At 42.4% G+C, this 23,095-nt stretch overlaps 2 protein-coding genes across 4 annotated transcripts in view; one reads left to right on the plus strand and one right to left on the minus strand.

Annotated features, from left to right (window-relative positions):
* The window catches only part of jv (javelin), a 31,113-nt gene extending 9,108 nt beyond the window's left edge, over positions 1-22,005 (plus strand). Inside the window, exons 1-7 of one of the 2 annotated variants that reach the window (XM_043418004.1) lie at positions 8,993-9,024; positions 14,228-14,470; positions 14,619-14,928; positions 16,254-17,375; positions 17,579-18,426; positions 18,522-18,740; positions 19,062-22,005. In XM_043418004.1, the coding sequence (XP_043273939.1) occupies positions 9,008-9,024; positions 14,228-14,470; positions 14,619-14,928; positions 16,254-17,375; positions 17,579-18,426; positions 18,522-18,740; positions 19,062-20,121 (3,819 nt within the window). In that variant the 5' untranslated portion in view covers positions 8,993-9,007 and the 3' untranslated portion in view covers positions 20,122-22,005. Of the gene's footprint in view, positions 1-8,992; positions 9,025-14,227; positions 14,471-14,618; positions 14,929-16,253; positions 17,376-17,578; positions 18,427-18,521; positions 18,741-19,061 lie in introns of those variants that run through there. The other variant, XM_043418003.1, reaches the window with a different exon arrangement.
* The window catches only part of MCU (mitochondrial calcium uniporter), a 66,815-nt gene that overhangs the window by 17,631 nt on the left and 26,089 nt on the right, over positions 1-23,095 (minus strand). The window contains exons 2-3 of one of the 2 annotated variants that reach the window (XM_043418010.1): positions 22,308-22,497; positions 2,415-2,465 (exon numbers count right to left, since the gene is read on the minus strand). In XM_043418010.1, the coding sequence (XP_043273945.1) occupies positions 2,415-2,465; positions 22,308-22,497 (241 nt within the window). The remainder of the gene's footprint in view (positions 1-2,414; positions 2,466-22,307; positions 22,498-23,095) is intronic. The other variant, XM_043418012.1, reaches the window with a different exon arrangement.

The raw sequence follows: 23,095 nt of genomic DNA on the forward strand, positions 1-23,095 counted from the left end.
ATCTAGCTGGCTGGCCGGATCCAACCGGAAACGAAACGAGCCAACCAGCCGCGAAAGACGTGCACGAGAGGCTTTGGGCGAAAACCGGAAGAATATATCACTGACGCAAGCAAAAAATATAGTCCATAAAAGTCTCGATTATTTTTTGTTTACGAGGCACTTTTGAAGCGTCATTCCTTTGCCAAGTGTGAGCTATGTCGACGTCGACTCGAGTTACGTGTGTTATTTTAATGCATGTACCTTCGAGTGTGATAATTCACTCAAATATTTTGCCTCCGTGAAGCTCAATTTTTCTACGGACTCTGTCGAGACTATTTTGCCAATAACGAACACAATTTATCTGCCTTAATGTCCTATAATACCGCTCCATCAACGTATTAGACGCGTTGAAAGCAGCGAGTCTTGCAGCGTTCTGCGCGCAGTTCACGTAACTTCCTTCGCATCGCTTTCATCCCTGGCTCGTTTTATCGTATACGAAATGCCCTGATGAATTAATAACGAGAAAAAAAAATAAGAAAGGAAAAAAAAATAAAATCCACAACAAAAGATTGCGTGTTTCGTACTCCATTCCACTGTAATTCAGGACGATGTAATTACGATGATACGTGCTCGTCTTTGTGGAAAAGCTTTCGGAGAAATATATTAGAGCCAAGGGAAGCAAAAGTCTATAATACTTTTTCGGAATTCATTTCGTGCGCCTGGAGAATGCGTAACTGTGAGTCGAGGTTACGCGGCTCTCGAATATTTCTCAACAAATAAAAAATACTCCAATCCTATTGGCTCGTAATAAAGCAATAGAAATTAGTATCGAACACGGTTGTTACGAATGAAATCGATTTTTTCTTGTAATGAGATAAAAAATTGGGTCGCACAGCTGCAGAATTTAATGGAAACCGACTCGCGTGCTCCCTTTGGAAACTCCATTTCTCTCAATCGATTAATTTTCCTCGAAGGATTATCAATTCTCTACCCGATTCAACGTTCCCAAATATTTCCAATTCCTTTCAAGTCCGTCGACATTAAAGTTACCGACCCCAAGGAAATCTCTCGTGGGATAAAAAAAAATCTTGGTTTCCAATCCTACCCATTTCGACGTCTCGAAGAATTTTTCACAGTTTTTAATGGTTTTCCGCACGAGGATAAAAATCATTATAAACCTGGTTCTGAGCATCCCCATAAAGGACAATCTAACATTGTATTCGTTAGAGATAAAAGATGAAATTTATCGTCGTCACTGAAAGCAGTATCGCCACGAAGTGGTAGAATTTCATTGGGAAAAGCTATCTATGGAAAAAGAAGGAGAGGGTCGGTTCGAAACTGTGCGGGGTTAAAAATTTATGCCGTTGACGAATGAATCATGTTGGGGACTCACCTGGTTGGTCCCCACACGATGGGCAACAGGGCGAGGTACCGAGCAAGTGGCAGGTGACACGGGCGAGCCCGGCACAGTTGACGGTCGGCCGTCGAGTTCGTATACGCACTTTCGAGTCGGGGAATACACATTGTGCGTTTGCATGTAATAATTTATTTATCGTGGGAGTCGCATGCGTGCACCTTTCGATTCGCGCAGCAAGAGAAATGCTCGCATACGTGCGAAAGATCCGGTGGCAGGCTTCGCCGTAAATCGCAATAAAAATTTTCGTCCGACCGATGGATTCACACGGACGTGCGAACGTGCATGTGGATCATACGAGCAAACACGTTTGCGGGCACGAATATAGTTTTGCGCGGGGTATTATAATCGGGACTTCAGTTTCAAGGGGCTCGAGGCCTTGATGCATGCTCGGGCTCGGGACTAAAATAATGAAATAAAATCAAATAAAACTGCGTGTCACGACCGATATCGTGAGGAAAGAAACGCGAGCTGCACCCTGCGCTCTTTCGCGTGCAAACGACGCGTCGGGCTGCTCCGCTTTGTCCTTAACTCTTCACGTTTTTATAATCTACTTTCGCGAAGGATCGATCAGTGTGCTGTGCCGAGGAATTTATCAGGAGGAAAAAAGAGTTATCGGGGAACCGAAATTTATGGTGGTGCGGCAAAAATCTAAGTTCTCGGATCGTCGGAGGAGCCGCGGAGTCGATTGAAGGTAATTGGAATTTTCATTTCAATTTTAGTATGTTTGTGAGTCGGCTGTCAATCTATTTATTCATTCAATCAATTCTGGTCATTTAACGAAGGATGAAAAAATCGAATTTTTATTAATTTTTCGAAAGAGCTTTGGTTTTTAGCGTGATTTCAATTCACGAGAGGTCACGATCACTCACGCTAGAACTGTCGGATTATTTTCACATCGTCGCTATCTTCATAGAGTTATCGATAAGCGAATGACCTGATGAAAGCATCACCCGCCGGGGTTCAGGCAAAAAACACTATTCTGAGGGTGAAAGCTTATCTCAACGGAAAGCTCACTTACCATTGAGCTTTTCGTGCTTCTTTCGATCAACGCGCTTCGCTTTTGTAGCCACTGCAAAACAAAACAAAAAACAAGCGCGTCAAAGTGGTGAAGAATTTGCAGCGTAAGCGGATCTTTTCCTCTCCAATATCATTTCGCAAAACGTACTAAACACACCGTGCCTTAAAATTGCCAGCACAATTTTGGGGGCATTGGAGTGAAAAGAAAAAATCGAAGGAGCCTCGAATAACGTTGATTGAAAAAATTTCTCCAAGTTTCGTTCAAACTAAAAATCACTCTTCTGTCGATTATTCGATAGAAAAATGTTGCCATTTATATACATTTTTAAACTGTGAGAAATCAAACGATTAACCATGCTCCAAAGTTCGTTATTAGTATAAAAAATTGGTCGAGTATCGTAAATCGGTTTCTCGTATCGAAACTGCGAGTTTTGGGTTAATTCTCTTTACTTTTTAGTTTGCGTGTTGGTAACACTTTTCGAGACTTTTGTCGAGAATGAAAAGAACGAAATTCCGGTAAATCATTAGATCGTGAACTCGAACCCCATCATTTTGACGATTGCATTTCAAATAAAGTTACACGGCCCGTCCTGAGTCGCTCTGCCTACAAAATTCTTCTTCTCAATTCTTGGCGTCAAGACCCTGCCGCGTCTCTAGATCCGGAAGTCAAGCCCTCGAAGTTGTTCGCAAAAGAATGTTAAAGAAAACAAAACGAAGGAAAGTTCGGACGCATTCAAACTACTCGCGAGCTTCCACACTGTACGAATTGAGGATTGTCATCGCGATTGGCTCGGAGAACTAACAAGGATTTTCCGCAGCGGAGCGAAAGGCAGTTCTTGTTTCGCGTGTTCGAGTTCGTGGCGCGCTGAGCCTCACCAAAGAGCTCGCGATGAGCCATTTAGCGTTAATTATCAGACTTTTCGAGAGCGACGAGTTAGCAACGCGATACAGTAATTTTGTCATGTTCTGCGAGCGAGTTGTGCACGCGCATGATGAACCTCGCGAGAGTTAGATGACTCGGGTATCGTCGCGGGACGACGAGATCATCGCACCGAGACTATTTTCACCGTTGCAGCTCGAAGTAGAAAAGAAACGGCACGAGAAAATAGTTGCGATTGGAGCATGAAATCTGAGATAAGAATCAACTTGAAAAAATCAAGGCAAAAAGGCAAATAGAAACTTATCGGCTTGTGTGTTTATTGGAAATAAAAGGACGAAAAATCGGATTAGCTTGGCATGTTTGATGGGCGTGCACGAGCGTCCGGTTTGTGGTTATTTGAAAAGTTCATGCGGCTTGACGGCTGAATCGAAAGCTGAAAATCCTCCCATTTGGAAAACAGCATTAAAATAATCGTGCTCCGATACACCGAAGCAAATGGAACATTCGGAGTTTGAAGTTTTGGAAGGTGATCGAAGCAGATCTGTCAGAAATGAGAATAAAAATATTCTAAAGGATTCGAAGCGTATTGAAGCCAATGAGAAAAATCAATTCGTTGAAAAGTTAAGAGCAGCGGTTTCTGCCCTTGATACATTCTAGAAATCATCGCCACGGCTTTCAGTCTCGATCTCATGAAAAGTTGATACTAAAAACCGGAAAAATCTGCACGTACACAAAAGCTCGTCGTTGCTCGTCGCGCAATCGGATACAGCGAGGTCATTTGTGAACCGCAGTCACTTTCTTCCTTGAGGTCTTCTCGAATTACGCGTGCGTGTACCGCACGCGGTTGCGATTAATACGGGCACGAGACCGTGACTTTGATCACTCGAAGGAGAGGAAAGAAAGAACGTGTGTATCGCGACGCGAATCAATCAGTTCAACTTTCTCAAGGAAATTTAAGACACAATGCGACAACGAGATCAAAAAAGAGAGCAAGAGTGGACGTCAAGTCTGAATGAGATGCAGACCAATTTCGATCTATTTGTTGAAGATCAAGAAAGATCGCCAAATCCATTTGACCGCCAGACCCGAGATCAATTATGATCAAGCGTTTGTTTGACGTTGAAATTAGAGTGTGTCAGTGTCACTTCTCGACTTAACTTCGTTTATGCTTTCATCTCCTCGTACATATATTGCTGACGTAGCCATGTTCGATTGCCCTTCCAATTATAGTTCCAAGCCATCGAGGCTTCCAGCTGAAGCTCCTCATAAAGGCTCGTATTTTCATGCGAACGTTCGTACGCGGGTACAGAGGCGCGTATAAGTAACTCGATCGAATTATGTTGACCGTGCGATCAGTGCGGGGACCACGTTTTGTTTGCTTTTCTCGTTCTTCTTCTTTCCCACTTTTTCATTCGTTTCGGAAAGAAGTTGGAGATAAATAATTTCGATGAGATAAGACACTACATTGTCATATAAAAATGGCATTAAATTCATGGGCACTCGTTAAACAGGTACGAGAGCAAGAGAGTCAGGGAGTTGGAGCTTGAAAGAAATATTACTGTGAGCGCTTCTCACTCGAGTGCTATTCTCATTACTTTCAAGTCATGCGTTTTCGTTTGATAAAATTTGTTAAGGTATCCCAAGACTTGGGACACCGAGCGAGTTCTGTTTGGATTTAATTAGGGTTTCAATTAAAAAGGGTGTGATCGCGACACTGAAACGAAATCTGCATTTTTAGTTTAAATTAATCCTCGGTGTATCGTGTTTTGAGATCAACGAAAGCTGCTTAGCTTCGATTGCAAAATTAAAGTGGTTAATTGAATTTTTTCAAATGAATCGATCAGATTTTCATTGGCTGCTCGATGAATATCAATTTGGAAAAAAATTCAATGAAAAGCGTCGTGATAAACGTGCTCGCTGAACGAGGCTCACAAAAACTCGTGCTATGTTGTAAAGATCGTACAAATTGTACTGCTGGAACATTGTGCTTGAAGGATTACGGCCTTGACACACTACACAAATTTCAAACTTACCTCGGTATAAAGTACAAGAAACAACTTGCTTCAAAATCTTTGCACGTCGGATTTTTAGCGAAGAAAATTAAAAAAATTCTACTCTTCCATTAAAATCTCGTACAAGAGGGCTCTTTATCTTCACCAAATGACACGAAAAGCTTCGCGAATAGAAAAACCTCTTGGAATTATACTGACAAAAACACTAATCCAATTATCAGTTTTCGTATCAATTGATCGATTGGCCATTCACGTGAATACGGTGATTGAGTATGACAACGTTTCATTTTTTCTGGATCGAGTGAGATATTTCAAGGGTCAGCGAAGCTCTGTATTTGTGGTTTAAGGTAGATCATGCCCGTAGGATCGTATTTTACGTGTGTCTGAATTGGGCCGATTTTTACTTCCTAATTATAAAGGTATTATCATTCTAAATTAATGTCAGAGTTATTGATTCGAAATTATAAATAAATTTCGTCAACTTATCTTTTGGCGAATGAAATTACTTGAACCCGAAATTTCATTCGTCCCTGGCTAAAATTTTTTATGTTAAAAATCACTTTAGAGAGCACAAAGGGAAACGGATCAAGAAAAAAATGTTAATGAAAAGATCAAGAAAGGCTTTGAGGGGAATGGGCCAAGCCAAGAATAAACAAAATGCCGAAATAAGCAAATGCGAGGTTATACCAATTTCGTTCAATCTTTAAGGAGGGTGGCTAGCGACGATACAATGTTGCCACGCTAAACCATGTTAAATACATTAAAAATTTCAAAATGATAAGAATTTAATAAAATATGGTGAACATATTCTTTAGTGCCAAATTTGACAATACAAATTTTTGAAGATTTTTCTTCTGTACAGTTATCGAGTAATCGATCACTAAAGTTCACGTGTATGAGCATAGCGTTATACATTCCGGACATAAGAAATCTGCTTTAATGTGTAATTACTCAATAACTAAGCAGAAGAAAATTTTGAAAAAAATTGTGTCTTCGCACTTGATGTTGAAGGACATTATCACCAAATTTGATCAATTTCTTATCATTTTGACGAATATAGCGACCCTCCTTAACGTAATATATTTATATCACTAGTAAGACAATCGTCTCAAATTTTTTTCCAGACCTTCGTTCATGGAACCCTGTGTATTTTTCTTCATATTTAAACACGTTTATCTCAATAACCAATGAGACAAACCCTTTAAAATTTGATATGCGTGTCAGTCGACTAGCGATTGAAACTCTGTGTAAATTTCAAGAGTTTATTAAGAAAATCGTTTCGTGCATGAACTATCTCAAGTGTGCGGGGCGAGGCTCGCGTTGACTTTTTCTTTCAATTGGATTTTTTTTTCTTTATTCATCATTCGTCAAACAATCAAAATGTCGTATTACGCAATGAAAAGCCATAAACAGTTTTGAAGTTCCGCAGCGTTGTGACAGTTTCGAAAGATATGAAAACGTTGAAGCGAGTTGACCGGAATTTCGGTTTTCTGGATACGATTATCCTCCGTTGCGAACGCAACCGGCGTCCAAACTTTGACAAACAATAGACGACAAGTGTCGTATAATTAGAGCCTTGTTACATGTTGCCCGATTTCGTTTCACGAGAGGATGGCTCAGAAGGTAAAAGCAAGAGGAAGGAAACTCGTTACAGATTTTCGTCGCGATGACCTTCGACAACGACGCGTCTGGATCGTGAGTCCGTGACGAGAGAGGGAGGAGCAAGTTTTTTTGACAACGAATGGAGAGACGTACAGTGAGAAAGAAAAGAAAATCGTGTCGACGTTGGACCGAAACGATATTTTTCGAATTCGTGCTAACCACGAATCTGCTTATCGGCTGGAACAAAAAATTTGTTAAGAAAAATTTCGAGTAAAGTTGAAAATGTCAAAATGGTCAATTTTACTTTCTGCTGCGCCTCAGATTCGGTATTTTTTTTTTCTCTACACAACAACGTTTCACCGAATTCGTTTTAGAGCTTTTGAAACAGATTGAAAAACAAAGTTCGTAATTGGTAGCTCAAGTTTGCGCGAGATTTAAAAAGTTTCGTCGTCCCCCAACGATGTCCGCTTCCACATAATCAAAAACAAGAGTAAGATGAGAACGGTTGCGAAAAATAAGGGAACGAGAAAACAAACACTGGGGCTGGCAGAGTTTGCGTTTGAATTATTACAAATGTCATGGAGTAGTCTCGTGCTCCTCGCCAGTGACGTCACCAGCGTCGAGCCACGAGTCCGTAGGACGTTTGTCGGATTCTCCCACTTCGTGGTTCTTTACGCGCGGATTCTAAGAGCCTTCGTTACGGGGTATAGAAACCCGTGGTCAAGAAAGAAATCTGGGCAAAGTGTTGCGGAGCTTCGTTACGAACGTACACACGGAACTATTCGGCGAATTTAAGTTTTCTGATCGACAGTGCAAATGTTGTGATCGTTGTGATGTTCGATGACTCGATGAAAAAGTCGTTAAATCAGGTGTAAAAATTTCGATACATAAACGCACATAGACATGAGCGCAGAGAGAGAAATGGCAGAGGAAAAGGCGATTTGATAAGGAGAACATTTTCTCGGGATGGTGAGCGATAAGAGAATTTCATAGCGAGTTTCTCAGGGTGAGCGTGATCGATGCGAATATTTTTTATCTCCTCGGCATCACTTTCCTATATGTCTTATTCTCCTCCATCACTTTTGTCAATTTGCTTCAATTTCTTGGATGAAAAATCGAGCCGCCTCAGGGAGAAAGTACCTTTTTCCAAGATTTTTATCCCTGCCTTTAATGGCCTCGCTGAGTACGAGAATTTTTTTCATTTGCGTCTTACTCGTTGGAAGCAAGATTCCCGAGATGCTTGGCATGCTCCGGTAAAACTTTTTCCATAATTGTATGCAGCGAAATGGGTTCGCAGCAGTTATAGAAAGAAGAGCGCAGCTCTGAATCTGAAGAATCTTTTTATCGATTTCATCTCCAGTATATAAATCTTATAAAAGTTAACGATGATACTAAAATGGTTGTTCATAAAACGTCGCTCATTGACTTCTGGTCACAACTCAAAGATTTTGTTCGTAACATATCCCCCCACGATTTTTCTTTCAAATAACAGTCTCTCTATGCACAGTTCCCAGCATAATTTCGTGTTATTTTATCTCCATCTTTGCTTAATGAGTATGCAGCTCGTGTCTACTCGCTTCGTCGACTCTGTACTTTGTTTCATCCTTCAAAACAACGTTGAGCAAAAAGCATTCGGTAGAATGGTAAAAAAGAAAAAAAGACGTTGAATATTGGTCACGCTGTTCGCTCGGTGAATCGAGAGGCCTTGCGATCTGTCTTTTTCACTGGGTCAATCGTCGCTGTGATTTTAACGTTCGTCACATAAGCCGCTTCTGTTTTCTTACATTTTTAATAAAAGCCGAGTGGCCTTCGTCAGTTTTCGAACTTTAACCTAGAATCATTATTTTCGAGTGCTGAAGCCCACGTCAAAATCGTGCCGAAACACACGATGAGGCAAAAAATTTAAAAAGCTTGTAATTTATCGAAAAATATAGTAAAATGGCAACGAGTACGAGAATCGAGAATTCAAGTGACAAAAGACGTTTGAGTGATTATTAAGCGGCTCCGTTGTCGAGTCGAGGGGTTTTAGGATCGTTAGATGGGATAATACAGAAACGAAGGAATTTCATGTTCGCACAATGCGTATATTTGTGCACAGGGATGAGAATAATATTGAGGTACGCGGAGTCTCATATTGGATAAGGAGGGAATGGCAAAGCTACGAGTACGTCAAGCTGCTCGGCTGTTCAGAGCTCCGGAACTTCTTCCGGTCCTCGAGAGTGATAGGATATTCCTGTCTCGATGCTTTTACTACGTGCTGAGAAGCCCTTCCCTTTCACCTTTGTCATCGCTGTACACACGCCCAGAGGTATAAAGCGACGATACACCTCTGGGAACTCGTACGTGTCTTACGTACTTATGTACTTGCGTACATATTTTACTTGTCACTGGTATATAATCGATCTGCGCTCCAAGCCCCTTCGAACAATCGAGATAAACATATATTAAGTTCAAATTTATATGTACGTATGAATCGATCGAGTATTCATTCGTATTGGTCGCATGTGACGTCTTTTATTGGCCGGATGCGTTGAACGGGACTTCTACGAAACGTTGGGGATTAAAAGGCGCAATGCAACGTCTCTCGCGCCTCATCACGAAAGTTTGTTTGAAATTCAAGTTTTTTTAATTCTCATTGATTCGCCATTAAAAATCTTTGAATTTCGGATTTTTGCTAAGTCAGAATCGCCAATTGTAATCGACGATTTTTCGAGCATTTCCCGAGTGCGATGATGAAAGATGGAAAATGGGGTTTTGACGGTTGCTTGTCATTGCAATCGTCATGACGACGAGGAAGAGCTGCGGACGCGACGTAATTAAAGGTCGAACATATTGAGCATCGTTTCCACATTGAGAGGCGATTAATTAATGGGAGTGTCAGACACACAACGGTTGGTAAACAATGGGGAGGCAGCGGAGACTTTTGACGAGGTGCAATGAGTTTCCTCCTCGTCGTTTGCTGATAAAACTTCGTCGTCCCTAATGAAAACTCCGAGTGTAAACGTACCAATGACGATTCTTGATCGAGCTCGATCGACTGGATTAAGAAATGATTTCGTTTCATAACAATTCCATAAACCTCAACTGACTCAACGCTGCGATTAATGATTGTAAAATTCGTTTCTATCGGGTTTTAAGCTCGGGAGGAAAGTGCGGGTTCGCGCTAATCGGGACAGATTTTATAGCCATTTTATAAGCGATTGAAAAATGTGTTTTGAGCAGTTCCGATGGCGCAGTGATTTATGTGACGTTTCGATCATTGATTACGATCCAATGCTTCCCATCGCTTACGTCGTCGTTTCTCCGATTATGAAATTATTCTTTTTTGCTGTGCTACGATTTATTTTTTCGTGTTTCGAATCACGAGGTTGTTACGCCTCGCGAATGTGCTTGAATCGTTAAACTTTTTTTGCCTTTTCTCATTCCGATCGTACTTTAATATCCGGAAATTCAATTGTTAAGGCGACGAACGGAGCAGCGAAAAAGTAGAAAAGAAATGCGAGACGCGACGACGGCTCTTCTTCGGAGGATGCTGGAAAAATTAATTTTGAAAGTTCCTTTTGAAATCTTATATCCGCCGAACAATCGGTCGTCTTCCGCAGCGGGCAAGTTCCATTATTCGCTGTCACTGACCGAACGAAACAGGCGAAAAAAGACGAAGAGATTTCCTACCTCTCTTCTCGTTTTTTCCCCCGGCGTTTGCTCTGAACAGTTGCGATTAAATTGTGTACTGACACGATGCACCGAGTGGTCCCCTTATCCGTTTCTCTTTCACATAATTCGTCTCGCAAAGTTCGAATCCAACCGGCTACGCAGTCCCCTTTATTCATTATCCGAAAAGAACGCTCCCGGAACAAAGAGCGATTCGTAACGTTATTAATGAACAGAGTTTTCTGGCACGGAGTTCTTTCCGAATTTGTGAACCGGGCAACCGGATTTTTATTCTGTTGAGAAAAAGCACGCACGTTTCTAGTTTTTTCGGGTTTTTTTTCGTCTCGAAATCAAACAGTTTTTTTTATTCGTCCAAAGAAAAGTGATAGACACGGATTTTTTGAAGGTGCTTTCCGTTTTTGTCCAAATTTTCTCAACCAAAATTCTCGAAACTCAGACGAAATTATCTAAAATCATTTGACGACAGAAAGAATTTAGACGCTGACGAATGAATCCTTATTTCTTCGTGGCAATCAACGCTGCAAACTTTATCTTATTTACGAATCAACGATTCGCGCAGCTCTGACTCTCCGACAACCCCAAATGCAAACACCGACACAAACACATGAGCGGGCAACTGCACGTGTTACAGCCGAGATTCGAGAAAGCTAATGTTACCTTAACGTACGGTCATTTTCCGACTCCGTTACAAAAGAGCCTCCCGAGCCATTACGATAACTCGTTGGCTCCTCATCGAATTACGTAACTTTCTCGTTGCTCGGGTGTCCGGATGCTAGACAATGTGAGAGGAAAATGGAAGAGGCGGTCGACGAATCCACGAGATAAACACAGACGTTTTCAAATCGAAGAATCGAAATTCGAAGTGAAAACGTTTTGACGATGAAAAATAATGTTATTTGTTTTAATTATTTTAATCATGCTTCGTTTTTTTTTGCCTAAGGAGAAAAATTGCAGTTGAAAATTATCGCCAGGGTCATGGAGATGAAGGGGCGCAACTGAATTATCGAGAATGTGGTTGAGTCGAGAATAAAAATTCAGTTAGAAACGAAATGAAGTTTCGAAGAAACTCGGAAGTCGACTACTTGCCTGGTGAAGATAAAGTTCGCGACAGTGAAATTATTCCGCGTTGATGAAACTTTCTGGAATAATTGCATTTCTAATGATGGTTGTGCGATTTATAGAGCCCTTTTTGGCTGAGGCGTGACAATGAAATCAATTTTTCGATGAGCATTGAAATGGAAAAATTCGTAATGGGAACCATAAGTAATGGCAAAGATTGAATGTTAAAATTCGATTCCGAAATTCCGTTAGTCAGTAATCATTAAAAGTTTTGACGTGAGATTAAGTTTGAAAATATGAACTTTGGATAAAAGAGATTTGTCTGATGCAGGAAAAATTCTGGGCACGTTGCCGGAATAAAACAGATGATTAAAGCGTCAAAGACAGTCTCTCAAAATGAATATTCCTATAGCTGAAGAATATTAGATTTTGCACATTTTTCTTCCGCGTTCGGTCCATGCACGAAGGAACGAAGGAACGAAAAGCCTGAAGAAGAAATTGCATTAGCATAACTTGCACTATTTCATGTCAGAAAAAAACGTCGCGTGTACACACAGTTGGATTGGATTTCCGGGCAATTTGTAAGTAACTTTTCGTCATCCAGGGCATACGATCAATTTTTATACAAACACAAGCCTCGACGACTCATTCACATGAATGCAAATGGGACGAAAAATTTTGGTTATAAAAAAGGTAAATATCGCGCAATGGACGTACGACGCGAGTCGCATATTTTTCGATGATTTCTCGCTTCCAACCTTGAGCGAATATTTTATATGCTGTTTTGTTTTCGACGTCATTTTTCTCCGGAAAACTCGCGGCTCCTCGGGGCAAGAATAACGAGCGAGCGTGACTCACGTATCGCCAGGGCACTTTGGTGAAGTTTCATTAGACACAAGTACATTTAACTTTTCCTTAATGTACCTGTCTGCGTCTGATGTTGATTACGATAATGACCAGAGACGAACATTATTGTGCCAGAAGCTTGAAATTTGTAATTGGCATTCGTTTTTTTACGTCTGGGCAGACGAAAAAATGTCTAAATAAACTCGTTATTTTTCAGTGTAGGTTTCAGGTATCGAAGCGTACGAGCTCAGGCTAAAATAGTTCAATTATACACCATGAAATATGAATTATCGAAGAACAAATCAATTTTATCCAATCTGTTTGTGACTCAACAAGGAAAATGAGCATAAAAACTATTCGACTTTCAATCGATTTTTATTTTGAAGGAATATTTGTTTGGTTCCCATCCTAATTAACCTCGCGCTCGAAATAACCATGAACAGAATAACTCTAATAAAAAAAATGAAGCATTTCGAATCTAGTAATGAAAATCCCGCATAGGGTTTCATATTTATCCGCAATCAACGTCTCAAACGAATATTTCAATGATTCACCATACAACTGGATGAATAGCTCGACCAAAAATTATATCTGATTGGAATTTTCGTACTTCGTGATGCAATAAAAATCTGAAAAAATTCAACAACATTTGGAACGCTATGGACAACAATTATCAATAATAATTATATCTGATTGGAATTTTTGTACTTCGTGATGCAATAAAAATCTGAAAAAATTCAACAACATTTGGAAAGCTATGGACAACAATTATCAATAATAATATTGCCCAAAAGTTAATAACAAATTGTTTAAACAATTAATTATTCAGTAATTTTGCGGTGACCTATTGTTTTTTTTACGAATCAAATGTGTGCATTTTTCCGAATGCTCATGAATTTATTCAGAATTTTCGTGGATTTTTGAAATTTCTTGAAAAAATTTTGAAAAAAATTTTAAAAAATTTGAATTTTGGATATGTTTTAGAAGACATATTTACCATCAGTTTTGCAAAGTCTCAAGGTTACTGGATCAAAAATGTACATATAGAGCCACTTGAAAAATTTAAAAAACGGAATTTCAAAAATCCACGTAAATTCTGAAAAAAAAACATGAGCATTCGGAAAAATGCGCACATTCGATTCGTAAAAAAAAAGGGTTTACTATAAAATTAAAAAAAAATTATTTATTTAAATAATTTATTAATAACTATTGGGAAATATTATTATTGATAATTGTAGTTCATAACTTTCCAAATGTTGCTGAATTTTTTCAGATTTTTATTGCATCACGAAGTACGGAAATTCCGATCAGGTACAATTTATCGGCTGGGCTATCCATCCAGTAATACCTTAAAGGTCATTTCCAATGAGGATTATTATTCTCGTGGTTATTTTGTCTACGAGTTCATCGGTTATTTGGTCGTTGGTTATTTCACCAGGTTATTTTGAGCGTGGTTGTTCAGGCCGGACGCCATTTTTTACATACGTTGATAAAAAAAAAGTTATTTCTCTTTGAAACGTAGCTAAAAATCTGGTGAAATAAAAATTTGTTCTCGCTTCTAGAATAATAGAACGTAATTTTGGGAGGGGATCGTGTATCCGAGCGCGTGTATCGTAACACGGTCCTTCTCCATAAAACATGTAACACCCTTCGGTCGTTGAGAGACCCCCGCGTTTCGAAGATAAATGCTCGCCTATTAATTACAATTGTAAATGTAAAGCACGTTGAAAAATGATCGCACAGGGAGGCGGCAGCGAACGGTCGATACGAATCGCAGGAGGGAGCGCCCAACGGTGGAAGCCACGATCGTCGAAAATTGCTGAAGCGGACCCGGAGCCTCGCCGTTATATCGGAGGATTATTCGAATAAGGAGAGAGATGCGAGCTCACGTCAATTTCATCTGGGCGAGCCGGATTTGGAATTACCGAGGAGGCCGCAATTGATACCACGAGCGAAGCTGATAGATCGCAACTCCCTTAAGGACAGGTAATTATTGCGATTCCCCCGATCGCTCCTCGGAGTCTGATAAGACACGAATACTGAACAGTAGGGAAATGAAGAGACTGAAGTTTCGATTCGAACGGCGATTAATAGTTTCCACGGCTGATTGACCGTTCAGAGTTGTTTTTTACAGATTATCCAAGAGCCAGCAGCATCTCTCGGATTCTTACGATCGTTTCAACGAGTCAAGATCCTATCATTCGCACTCCACGTGCGAGCTCTATTCCGTACCATCAGCTTTATCGTCACTCCCTGATCCCCCTTTGTACGGTCGTACCAGCCGCGCTGATCCCGATCGTTTGAATATTCTCGATTGGCCGAGAACACCGAGACGATACAGGAGCCACCAAGATCTCGACACCGTTAGCGGCCTCGTCGAAATCGTCGAGGACAATTGGCCCATCATCGACGACAATCCCAATGTCGATTCCATACACACTCAGGTAAAAGAATAATTACTTCGAGTTGGCATTTTTTATAGATATTTTTAACGACTAATTTTGCACGATCGATTGCCCATACTGGAAACGTGTGATTTACGCTCGCGCATCGAACTTGAACGAAAAAATTATTATTTTGCGGGAGCACGGAGAAAAAAGATTGAAAAATATTTGATCTTCGTCCTTTTTGGAGCATGATTTTTGGCTCGAAAATATTTCTATTTCAATGACGATTTGCCTAGAAAAATGTTTGCAGTAAAAGCACTATCCATTTTCGTTGAATCGTGCCAACGATCATTTTCCAAGAGTATCTCAAAACCAACTTTTAATGAACATAGCACAACTTCCATTTTTCCATTACATTTTCAATGGTGGTGCACTGCGTCAAAAAGCCTCTTTTTTCTGCTCGATAAATTTGAATGAGCGTTCGTTAGTAGGACCTTTGATGCTAGGCGACTCGAGTAGCGTTCGTGAGATTTGGGCACGTCGTGTACTTGCATTACACTAATTGCTTTCTATTCCTGCCGAGTTGACGGAGCAGAACCTCTTCAGAGTCAGTCCGAGGTGTTTCTGCTTGTACAATCTTTTCGGCTCCACAAAGTTTTACCAAGGGGTTAAATAAAAGAGATAAGAAAAACGAGAGCAAAAAAAAATTATAGTAATCAAAAAGCGCGGAAACCTCGTGCCGAGGAATACCGAAGGCGAGCAATAATCTCACTTCGACCCACAATTTTCTTTTCCTTTCGTTTACTCCGCTTTTTGGGTCGCGGTTGCCAACTTTTCGCGCTTTTCGCCTCCCTCCGACAATATTTTTCCAACTTTATACCTCATCCTCATTCATGGCACGAAAGGTCTCGGAGCTCCGGAGCAGAGAAGTGAGGAAAAATTATATCATCGGCGTAAAAAAAAAAAAATAATATTCCCTCGTTTTAAGAAGCGACGAGTTTACCGGAATTTTGATGCTCGAACGAAAGCGAATGTTATTCCGGGACGCACCCTCCGACGTTTTGGAGAGAGAACGAATTTATTCGTAATGAAAAACATTGAGGTGGCTTCTAACGAATTAAATATCCAACCGAAATCAAGATCTTCAGGAATTAATTCATTAAAACGAGCATTCAGAAACAATGTTTTTCAATTAAAGAAGAGTTTCATATTTTTAATATAATTTTGAATAAAAAATAATTCAAATAAAAACTCAATTATACAATAATTAACGAGCTTTTTTGTTAATTACTTGGTACTTGGAGAGTTGACAAATATTTATCGTGCTGTTCACGACCGTCGCGTAAGCGTTTATTCATCTTGATTGATTTGGTGAAAATCAGGTAAAGCGGAAGCGCAAAGAGCACCGAAGTCTCGACAGCATACTGCGGGAGGACGAGGACGAGTTGGAATATTTTGACGTGCTGAATTTGCTGCCACTGTCAAAGGTGCGATTGGAATATAACGAGTCGGATGCCCGGAGCACGAGCAGCCACAATCGCAGCAGCAATAACTTCGAGAATAACCGGAGTAGCAACTTTGGTAACTTCGGTAGTAGCAATAACGGTTCATCGATTGATCGAAGACGGGATTTTATTGATAGAGGTATAAACGAGGGTGGGACGTCGAGTGAGGTGGACGAGGATGAGGACGAGGAGGACGACGACGAGGACGAGCCCGAGGGTGAGCTCACCGGGGATTCCGAATTGAGCGAGAGTCGTCGAGAAATCGAAGAGATTGAAATAAAGAAGACGACGCGCGAGCAGGCTGAACGGACTAATTTTGGGAAGAATTTCACGGACGAGGAGAAATGCAAAAGCCAACCGAGCAAATCGTATCCCGAGATCGTTGAGTTCCACGAGAGACGAAACGAGCGGGACTCTTGGCAAAGTTTCACCGCGTATTCGCCGCTGGGATTCACAGATCGCAAAGTGATCGCGCCGAGTGGAAGTTTAGAAAGGGGCGAGGAGGATCGGCTCGAAGGAAAAGTCAACAACGGCGGAGCTCAGGAGCGCTCTCGAAAAGACGAGGGCCCTTCGAGCACGGAAACCGAGAGTGGAACATCGAGTGTCCCGGACGTCCTTGGAGAGGGATTAATAAACGAGGCGACGATTCATGACGAATCTCCGACGAGGACGAGGCTCGAAGAAATTGCAGCAAAAAATCGGGTCCAGGTCGAGGAGGCTGAGGATTACAAATCTATTTGGATATCCGACAGCGAAGAACCCGAGGAAATGTCGCGGAGACCACAAGTCCTCAAGGTCGTTGACAACGAGGTCACTAAGAGGCGAGGAAAAGCCACGAGCGTCGTCGAAATCGATGTTGTTGCACGGGAAACACCCCTGAGCAAAGATTGCGATCACGTACAAACTCCGAAGAACTCGCGCGCTGATTCCCGGCAACGTACAAATGCATCAAATGTCAGAGATAATGGATCCGTTATAGAGACCGAGAAAGACGTTACGGTAAGACCCAAAGTAGTTTTCCGACTTGTTTTTTCGTAATGCGATACTACAACTTTAGAGTGACTGCAGCGAATCCACGAAGTCGACATCCCAATAACGAAATCACCTCCCATTTATTTTAAAGTCAGCTCTTAAGGTTGCATTCCTGAAAGTAAAGTATGCACAAACGTTGTGAAAAATTGTAATGGTTGTTAAAATAACAGGAATCGTTGGGCTTGGGAAATCCGGATGTGGAAGCAGCACGAAACTTTTTCGAGGGTAAAAGTTTGGGGAAGGAAGCATCGAGGAATCGTCGAAACGAGGGTAGATTCGAGAGGATAGTGAAAGAGACATCGAGCATTCTGGGCAAAGCGTGTAACGCGGTGCGGGGTAGTCTGGGCTTTGAGGCGAGATCCGAGAGCTCGGATCTCGGTTTGGGTTCTGATTGCGGTAGCGATACGAGGCGAAGATCGATAGACGACGGTGTCGATGTCGTTGACGAGGCGTTGGAGCCTCCGGATCAATCGCAGAAGATGTCAAAGGATCAAATTAACGACGGGGCCGAGGAAGAGGACGAGGACGACGCCGACAGCGGAACTGTAAATACCGGCCGAAAATCGAGAAGCAATTTGACGAGATCACGCAGCTGCGTTGATTCGATTGAGACGCAGAACGATGCGGCCCCTGAATTCGATCACGTTCGTTACAAGATCGTAAAGTCTCGTTTATTCGGGAAAAATATGTATGGAAATGCTTCGAACAAGAGGGACGTCACGTACGACGGATTGATGGAGTACCTGAGGGAATATTCGTTCCAGGAACTATTGATGGATAACAACGTCGTAATAATCGAGCCAGTTAGAGCGGAAACTATTGAAAGAAAGCCCTCGGAGGTTGGCGGGAGGGAGAGACCCGGCGGATTTTCCAAAAGCACAGGAAACATGACGAAAATCGTAAACGATAAAATCGAGAAGGAGGCAAGGACCGATAAGATAATCAATGACAAAGAGAATAATCTTAAAAGCCCGAAGCAGTCGTCACTGAGAAAGCACTTCTTTTATCATCCGATCAGGTACGTCGAAATCACCCAGGCCGCTCTGCGCCGGCACTCCTCCGCTATTCGAGTCTTTCAATAATCGATCCATACTTTCCTCTTCTTTTAAACAGAGTCAACAAAGAGCTGATCGACGAAGAATTGCCGGATCCGGATACGGTGAGAAACGTTCGCAGAATGTTCGAAAATACGATGAGAAGTAAAAGCTCGTCGAACGAGGCCACCGGGGATGATTGTAAGAGCCGTAAAAGCGTTAGCATGAAAGATCTCAGAAGAATCGAAGGGTCGCCTTTGGATGACGTTAACGAGAGAGTTTTCCAAGCACCCAGCAGGTACAATCACATTTGAACCTTAAAGATTTATTCTCCGTGCGATCGTTCCGGCAGAAATTAGCCAATTAAGAGACCGCGGAACCGCGGGAGCGAGACGGAGATAGCTGCAAACTTCGAAATCGAAATTCTTTGACATAGTTTGACAGATTAAGAAAAATCTCTGTCAGCCGGTTCTTGCCATCGTCCCGCGAAGAGGCTGACCGAGCCACTTTTTAATCGGTCAAACTGTGTCAAAGAATTTCGATTTGTATCGATTTATAAAATTCGAAAAGTGAGAGGTTTCGCCTCGCGACTAAAACCAACGACTGACCAATTTTTCAGATCTCGGTGTTCCAGCAGGGCCAAGGATTTGACGAAATTGTTCGAGGGCCTGGACAAGGTGGCTCCGAGCCGGAAAAACCAAAGCACGGAGAATCCGAAGAGCGACACGAAAACGAGGATTCTTGCGCAGTCATTCGAAGCGAGGAGCGGTAATACGTCGCCGAGCGATACCGGATCAACGGGCAACAAAGCGGCGCGCTATCGTCACGCGAGCCAACAGAACAATCATCATCATCATCAACGTCGTCGTCAATTGCGGAACTGGGACGCTGGCAGCGTGAGCTCCGGCGTTTCGAGCGACTATCCGGACACGGATCAAGGCAGCGGTGCGCAGTGCACGTCCTCCGAGGACGAGGAAATTGATCTGAGAGAGGAATACGAGTCACGAGAGTCTGACCGCGTTTCCGGGCATTTCGTTTCCCAGGATGTTCTCCGAAAGATTCGCGAATGCGGCACTTCGGTTACGTATTACGGTGGAAAAGTGGTCAACACGTGTAACGGGCCGCTCGTATCACCGATGAGCTGCAAACTCGCCAACAGAATCGAGGGCTCGTTCCTCGGCCACGAGGACTACGTGAAATTTCGTCTGGTCAAAAGCAACTCGTGCGACAGCAGACTCGAATTAACCGGGCGCGTCATCGAGCGGCGATCCCGTTTGGAGGCCCGCGGCGAAACCAAGGCGAGAAGCGAACGCGAAAAATCTACGAACCTGAGGGAATCGACGATCGCGGAAACTCCGAGTATCGAGATCACAACGATCGACAGCAGGATCGAGATCCAGGAGATAAACGATGAGAACAACGCTGAGACGAAGCGAGAACCGCCGGTCGTTATCGGCCTCGAACCTAAGAAAGATGACGCGAAGGAAGGCGGCGCTTTCAAGCTCGATTTCAAACTCGGCAAAATCAGTGATGCGAAATCAGGCTACGTCAATCGTTTCGGCAGTGCACTCACCCGGTGGCAAGTCAACGAATCCAGTTGGAAGAAAACGAACGCGGATTTCGGGAAAATGGAATTCGAAGAGTTCGAAGTACTCGAGGACAGCTTAAATGACAAATGAGCTTGACTCGTCATCTCACCATGAAAAATTCCATTGGCACAACGACTCCGGAAGTTCGTTGCCGTATCCAACGACACAGAATGCGCCGAAACCTCATTCGTAGAACATAATCCGCGGCGAATAATGTTTATATTTACATTGGCAGCTCTACTGGATTCTCTCGAATCAAACGATGCGAACCAGGAAACACGGTAGCATCGTGTTTGTTTTACCGAATAATTATTAGCCCAATGACGATGTTCCCTCGAATTAACTGACAAGTTTAAATACGTACAATAATCTAATTGAATAATATTCAACGATAATTAGCGAGCATGCTCGCAATATCGATCAATGTAATTGAATAATAAATATACGTCATTCTCGCGTAGTTACCATAACGATGACGAGCGTCGTGAGTGCTGATTCGCGTCGTTTACAATCTGCCGTTCGAGTTCTAATTTTCGAAATATCTGCAGAGAAAAACGGACTTTCCATTTCGTAGTCTCGTGAAAGTTCCAGTAAATGTTTGACTCGTCAAGTTGAACGAAACGCGATCCAATCGCTTTGGGTGCAAGAGATATTCTGACAGAGCTGTAAGAGCGCTTATGTGTGTGCTCGGCGTGAGTTCTCCGCTCGGGAGCACTCACAAAGTTATTCCTGGCCGAGCAGCAGTTTTAATGCAAATGACACTGCGGGGATGTCCGCTGCTTGTCGGACCAGCAGCCAGTTGTGCGACGTGAGTCATTCCAGCCGGAGTGGAACAATTTTTGGCCCAAGTCAGACTACAATTTTCCCGGTAATTTATCATTTGTTTGGCAATGATACAAACTCGACCACCCAAAATTCATCTTGGGTACGCGATCCAGCAAAAGTTGAACGATGATTTAAAACACTCAATTTCATGATGATTAAAATATAAAAGTTACCACTTTATCCGCGTCCAATTGTGATGGGGAAACCTGAAATCGTGGAATAAAATATTTCAAGGGAATTCCGAAGAGGGTCGTACAACGATGCTTCCGGATTTGGTTTTACGATGTACGTGCGGACGGTCGCGTACAAAAGGTATCGAACGTTATTCGGTTTAACGGACTAGTTTGGACCGACAGGAAAACAGGGACCTCGGACGCCCCTTCCGGAAGCTCGTAAAACGCGACTGTTAATACTTTAATTTCAATATCGATCTAGCCGAGATGTACTGCCGGTGGATCCGCCCTGAAAAGATAAAATTGAGTCGTCGTACTTGACCCAGTGTGTTGCCGCAATGGTCTCATGCATCGGGAACACATACGAAACGGAGCTGTCGCGAGGCCATGGAAAGGTCCCATTATACCCTCGGCATTTACTGGAGGAAGAAAAAAGCACAGTGCTGAAGATCCCAACGTTGGAGTCCAACGAAATGAGGGAAAAAACATTTCTAATTCACCAATTTTTTATTTCACAAAATATCAGTGCAGGTTGAAAAACTACGAATTGGAAATTCGGCAGGAAACGAAATTGGAGAATTACTGAAATTTTTGGAGAAGCCTTTTAGATCATTTCGTTGGACTCCAACGTTGCAAACTTCAGCCTCATAAAAAAGCTCGTTAAATCTGGTCTACTTCTGATTAAATAAAATGGTTATTTGTTTATTGGAAATACTATTACGGCCTTTACAACGTGAAAATTTATCAGTGTATGACGAGACATCAGCCCCAATCCGGGCTGCGTACGAGCCATGTGACACGTGAAATCCTAGCTCGAGGAGATGAGCACCAACGTGAAATTACATGTGTCACGTTACAATAGGCTCGTCGACGCGGGATGACGATACGAAAGTAAATGTCACCGCAGAGCATTTCGGTTTGTAAATACGTGTGGAAAGGCAAACAAAATAAATTAAACGAGGCTTTTCATGTTTTATTTTTGTTGTGAAGGAAAATAATGGGGGGGGGGGGGGAGGAGAGAGAATAAAAACACTTTGAAGTTTAATGAATTTTTCGTGTGGTCTAGCAGACTGAATAATTTTTATCGAAACTCTCGATTTGGTTATTGATTATGAAATTTTTATCTCCTCCATCATGCATGGCAAAATTGGGCGGGTCCTTGACTCCAGAGGCACGAAAGGATTTTGTCACGTGATCGAGCTCGAAAGAACACGCGAGAGCGTGAATTTCGTAAGGTTAAAATTTGAAGACAAACAATAGGAGCGATTAGAGTGTTACCGGGTGCTGCCGTGCTGTCAGGCGCGATGTCGTCTTTGGAAGCCTTCGAGTGGTTCGCGTCTTTGTGGCTCTTGGTATCCTTGTAATCGTGAGATTCCTTGGTAAGGATTGGACTCAGGGTTGGGGCGAATGCTCCCCTTGTCGTCGACAATCCTCTGTGGGAGATAGTCCTCCTGCACCAAGTGGTTTCCTGCAATAAATGAAAGCAACGAATCTAGTTGGCTCTTTTGTGAAACTAAGGATTTGTGGGCTCCCTCGAGAGCAGGAACGAAACTCGTGTTATTCGGCAGTAGGAAAGATATTTTCGTGGGGCAAGATCGTTAACACATTTATTCGCGTGAATAAAGGGGCTTTCGTAGTCACTATGGCTGGTTGGCTAATTAAGAAAGTCAGGCAAGTAAGTGACTAATCGAGAAGTGTAAGAGGTTGCGCAACTCCCTCGGGACTATCGAAATACGATTATGATGGAGTTATCGTAATTCCGAGCTCGGTAATCAGTCTGCAATCAATTGGAATTTGTCCGAAGTGGTGCTGCTCAGGGTTGGATCGCGTTTGATGTGCGACGTCAGTATTTTCACGTGGCAATCTAGCTGCCTCGACAAATTGGGGTCAAGTCTGTCTGAAATTCGGGGCTGGAAAATGGTCGACCGGCCGAGTAATATTCGAGGAAACTTGATATCGAATTAGCCCAATTCCGCACTCCGTTCGAGCTCGATAATGTGTGCTGCACTTTTCGGTTGTATATCCAGGCACCGAGACAATATTTTCGACATTCGGTGACCGGAAAT

Source organism: Venturia canescens, chromosome 4 (genome assembly GCF_019457755.1).
Source record: "Venturia canescens isolate UGA chromosome 4, ASM1945775v1, whole genome shotgun sequence".
NCBI lineage: Eukaryota > Metazoa > Arthropoda > Insecta > Hymenoptera > Ichneumonidae > Venturia > Venturia canescens.